This window comes from Staurois parvus, unplaced genomic scaffold (genome assembly GCF_062004578.1).
Source record: "Staurois parvus isolate SC_StPar_1 unplaced genomic scaffold, SC_StPar_1.0 ptg000271l, whole genome shotgun sequence".
Lineage (NCBI taxonomy): Eukaryota > Metazoa > Chordata > Amphibia > Anura > Ranidae > Staurois > Staurois parvus.
In genome coordinates, this window is record NW_028318067.1 from 2288 (window position 1) to 7500 (window position 5213).

General features: G+C 23.8%; 1 protein-coding gene across 1 annotated transcript in view; it reads left to right on the top strand.

Annotated features, from left to right (window-relative positions):
- Window positions 1–2768: 2768 nt before the first annotated feature.
- AQP3 (aquaporin 3 (Gill blood group)) overlaps window positions 2769–5213 on the top strand; it is a 74746-nt gene continuing 72301 nt past the window's right edge. The window contains exon 1 of the mRNA XM_089681576.1: window positions 2769–2959. Coding sequence (XP_089537702.1) covers window positions 2852–2959 — 108 coding nt within the window. The 5' untranslated portion in view covers window positions 2769–2851. The remainder of the gene's footprint in view (window positions 2960–5213) is intronic.

Consider the following 5213-nt stretch of genomic DNA (forward strand, 5'->3'; position numbering starts at 1 on the left):
GCCCCCTCCTGTAGTATTTCTGCAGGCAGGCTGTAGTGGGTGGAACCACCAGTCACTGTTGCTCTCTCTCCTTGTGCAGGGTGGCTGGTCTTGTCTCTGCCCCCTCCTGTGTTTTCCTGCAGGCAACCTGTAGTGGGTGGAGCCTCCTAGGCCCCTCATACAGCCCGGCTCTCTGCAAAAAAATAATTTAATAAAGTAAAAAAAAAATTAAAATTAATGCAAAATTATTAATCAATAAAACATTTAATAAAGTTACAAAATAAATAAAACTAATTAGTCTGTACTTTTTTTTACTTTATTAATTTTTTTACTGGCATTCATTTTGTAATTTATTTGTAAAAAAAAATGTTTTTGCTTTATTCATTTTTTATTGACTAATTAATGTTGTATTACTTTGTACATTTTTTTTACTTTATTAATTTTTTTTTTTACTAAGTAATACAACATTATTAGTCAATAAAAAATTAATAAAGCAAAAACATTTTTTACAAATGAATTACAAAATAAATCCGTCTGTACATTTTTTTTTTACTTAATTAATTTTTTACTAAGCAGTACAACATTAATTAGTCAATAAAAAAAATTAATAAAGCAAAAACCTTTTTTTTTACAAATGAATTACAAAATGAATTCGTCTGTACATTTTTCTTTTTTACTTACAAAATTAATTTGTCAGTAAAAAATAAATAAAGTAAAAAAAAACATATTTATTTTGTAATTCATTTGTAAAAAAATGTTTTTGCTTTATTCATTTTTTTTATTGACTAATTAATGTTGTATTGCTTAGTAAAAAATAAATAAAGTAAAAAAAAAAATGTACAGACGTATTTATTTTGTAATTCATTTGTAAAAAAATGTTTTTGCTTTATTCATTTTTTATTGACTAATTAATGTTGTATTACTTTGTACATTGTTTTTTACTTTATTAATTTTTTTTTTACTAAGTAATACAACATTATTAGTCAATAAAAAATGAATAAAGCAAAAACATTTTTTTACAAATGAATTACAAAATAAATAGTCTGTACATTTTTTTTTTTACTTTAATGTTGTATTGCTTAGTAAAAAACAAAATAAGTAAAAAAAAAAATGTACAGACGTATTTATTTTGTAATTCCTTTGTAAAAAAATGTTTTTGCTTTATTCATTTTTTATTGACTAATAATGATGTATTACTTAGTAAAAAAAAAAATTAATAAAGTAAAAAAAATGTACAAAGTAATACAACATTAATTAGTCAATAAAAAACTGAATAAAGCAAAAACCTTTTTTTTTACAAATGAATTACAAAATGAATTTGTCTGTACATTTTTCTTTTTTACTTACGAAATGAATTTGTCAGTAAAAAATAAATAAAGTAAAAAAAATTGTACAGACGTATTTATTTTGTAATTCATTTGTAAAAAAATGTTTGCTTTATTCATTTTTTATTGACTAATTAATGTTGTATTACTTTGTACATTTTTTTTACTTTATTAATTTTTTTTTTACGAAGTAATACATCATTATTAGTCAATAAAAAATGAATAAAGCAAAAACATTTTTTTACAAAGGAATTACAAAATAAATACGTCTGTACATTTTTTTTTTACTTAATTTATTTTTTACTAAGCAATACAACATTAAAGTAAAAAAAAATGTACAGACGTATTTATTTTGTAATTCCTTTGTAAAAAAATGTTTTTGCTTTATTCATTTTTTATTGACTAATAATGTTGTCTTACTTAGTAAAAAAAAATTAATAAAGTAAAAAAATATGTACAAAGTAATACAACATTAATTAGTCAATAAAAAATGAATAAAGCAAAAACATTTCTTTACAAAGGAATTACAAAATAAATACGTCTGTACAATTTTTTTTTCTTTATTTTTTACTGAAAAATTCATTTTGTAAGTAAAAAAGAAAAATGTACAGACAAATTCATTTTGTAATTCATTTGTAAAAAAAAGGTTTTTGCTTTATTCATTTTTTATTGACTAATTAATGTTGTATTACTTTGTACATTTTTTTTACTTTATTAATTTTTTTTTTACTAAGTAATACATCATTATTAGTCAAAAAAAATGAATAAAGCAAAAACATTTTTTTACAAATGAATTACAAAATAAATACTTCTGTACATTTCTTTTTACTTTATTAATTTTGTTTTACTAACTAAGACAACATTATTAGTCAATAAAAAATGAATAAAGCAAAAACATTTTTTTACAAATGAATTACGAAATGAATTCGTCACTGCTACTTTTACAAGGTCATAGCTGGGTTTGCAAAGGCATTTGCTGCACACAAAGCAGGGAGGATAGATGTCAATGCAAGATTTTGTGCCTGGAGTGCTACTTTAAACCCGGTGCCCAAGGCTCTAGTTTCCAGATCTGTGATTGGCTACAGATTGCTGAGATCATTGGCGGCCATCCTAGCGATTCTCGATCATTGGCAGGGCCGGGACAAGGGGTGGGCAGGAGGGGCAGCAGAGCGGGGGGGGGGGGGCAGATAATGTCAATACTTATGTAAACAAACATTAAAAAAAAAAAATTAAAAAAATTAAAAAAGCTACTTTGTAACAAAAGCTGAGACAACGAATATCCCGGAGTGCCTGTCAGCCGGGCGGAGCGCGGATTTATTTCATCATCTCAGGGATCCCGATGATTCCAGAACCCAACAAGTGATCTCTGGGAAACCTTCCAGACGAGTATGGAGGAGAGTCAGGCTGGGTGGGGAGAGGAGTGTCAGGGCTCAGTCTATGGGAGGTGGCTGTCACTAAATTTATAAACCTCACACACATCTCCACTACATGATCCCCGCACACCGACACTCCAGCATCTCCTCTCCTGTCCAGGGACACACCGCACCATGGGCCGCCAGAAGGAATTTATCAACAGCATGAACGCTATGCTACGGATCAGGAACAAACTGCTGAGGCAAGCCCTCTCTGAGTGCCTGGGGACGCTCATACTGGTGGTAAGTGCTTACAAAAAAAACTGTTTAAATTGCAAAAAAAAAAAAAAAAGAAAAGCTGTTTGAGGCAAACAATGAATTTGTTAAAAAAAAAAAAAAAAAAATTATTTTTTTTAATTGATTTTTTTTTGTTCATTTTTTTAATTTTTTATTCAAGAAATTAATTTTGTATTCATAAAAAAATGTTTTTACTGTATTCATTTTTTTATTACATAATTAATGCGGTATTCATTTTGTCATTTTATTATTTTTTTTATTAAATAATGAATGCAGTATTTTGGCATTTTATTAATTTTTTTATGCAATAATTAATGCGGTATTCATTTTGTACTTTTATTAATTTTTTTATTCAATAATTAATGCGTTATTCATTTTTGTACTTTTATTAATTTTTTTATTCAATAATTAATGCGGTATTTTGTCATTTTATTCATTTTTATTAAAGAATTAATGCAGTATTTTGTCATTTTATTATTTTTTTAATTAAATAATTAATGCGGTATTTTGTCATTTTATACATTTTTTTGTAAATAATGAATGCAGTATTTTGTCATTTTATTCATTTTTTATTAAATAATTAATGCGGTATTCATTCGTCATTGTGTTTTTACTTTATTCATTTTTTTTTTTACCAACGAATTCATTTTGTAATTCATTTGTAAAAAAAAGGTTTTTGCTTTATTCATTTTTTTTATTGACTAATTAATGTTGTATTGCTTAGTAAAAAAAAAATTAATAAAGTAAAAGAAAATGTAGAGACGTATTTATTTTGTAATTCATTTGTAAAAAAAAGGTTTTTGCTTTATTCATTTTTTTTATTGACTAATTAATGTTGTATTGCTTAGTAAAAAATAAAGGTAAATAATAGTAAAAAAAAATTAATAAAGTAAAAAACAATGTACAAAGTAATACAACATTAATTAGTCAATAAAAAATGAAGAAAGCAAAGACATTTTTTACAAATGAATTACAAAATAAATTTGTCTGTACATTTTTTTTTTTTTACTTTATTTATTTTTTACTGACAAATTCATGTTGTCAGTAAAAAAAATGTACAGACAAATTCATTTTATAATTAATTTGTAAAAAAAAGTTTTGCTTTATTAATTTTTTATTGACTAATTAATGTTGTATTGCTTAGTAAAAAATAAATAAAGTTAAAAAAAATGTATAAAGTAATACAACATTTATTAGTCAATAAAAAATTAAGAAAGCAAAAACGTTTTTTACATATGGATTACAAAATGAATTTGTCAGTAAAAAATAAAGTAAAAACAAATAAAAATGTACAAAGCAATACAACATTTATTAGTCAATAAAAAAATGGAGAAAGCAAAAACATTTTTTTACAAATTAATTACAAAATTAATTTGTCTGTAAAAATAAATAAAGTAAAAAAACAAAAAAAAAACAGACAAATTAATTTTGTAATTCATTTGTAAAAAAATGTTTTTGCTTTATTCATTTTTTATTGACTAATAAATGTTGTATTACTTTGTACATGATTTTTTACTGACTCATTTTTTTTACTTTATTAATGTTTTATTGATTAATAATTTTTTATTCATTTGAAACATTTTTTTTTACTTTATTACATTTTTAATCGACTAATTAATTTTGTATTAAATTCTAAAAAAAAAAAAAAAAAAAAAGATTTTTTGTTTTATCCGTTTTTATTGACCAATTAATTTTGTATTAATCTGTAAACAACTTTTTTTATTTTTTACTTTATTCATTTTGTAGTGACTAATTAATTTTGTATTATTTTTTTTAATTGACTTAATAATTTTGTATTAACTTGTAAAAGAAATAATATGATTTTCTTTTTTTTCTAATTGATTTAATTTTTTATTTTTTTTATATGGACTTTTTCTTTTTTTCTTTTCTTTTTTTAATTAATTTATGAATTTATATATATATATATATATATATATATATATATATATATATATATTTATATATAGTTTTAAAATTGAACTTATTAATGCAATGCAAGCAGCAGTAATTCCTCTTTTCCACCAAGTGTGCTGTTCCGAGTTCATGAATTTTCAGTGTATTATTACCTACATTATTATTTATTTATTACTTATTATTTTTGATTTAGGGCTCATTCACATGTGCCACTATTACTGCTGCCCCTCTGAAAAGTGATCTGCAGAGGGCATTTAACAGGTGGTGAGAAAGCAATATGTCTCCTCCTCATCACCTCAAAATTGTGACCCGGCTCACTGCAAAAAACATGGCCCAACCACCTGCT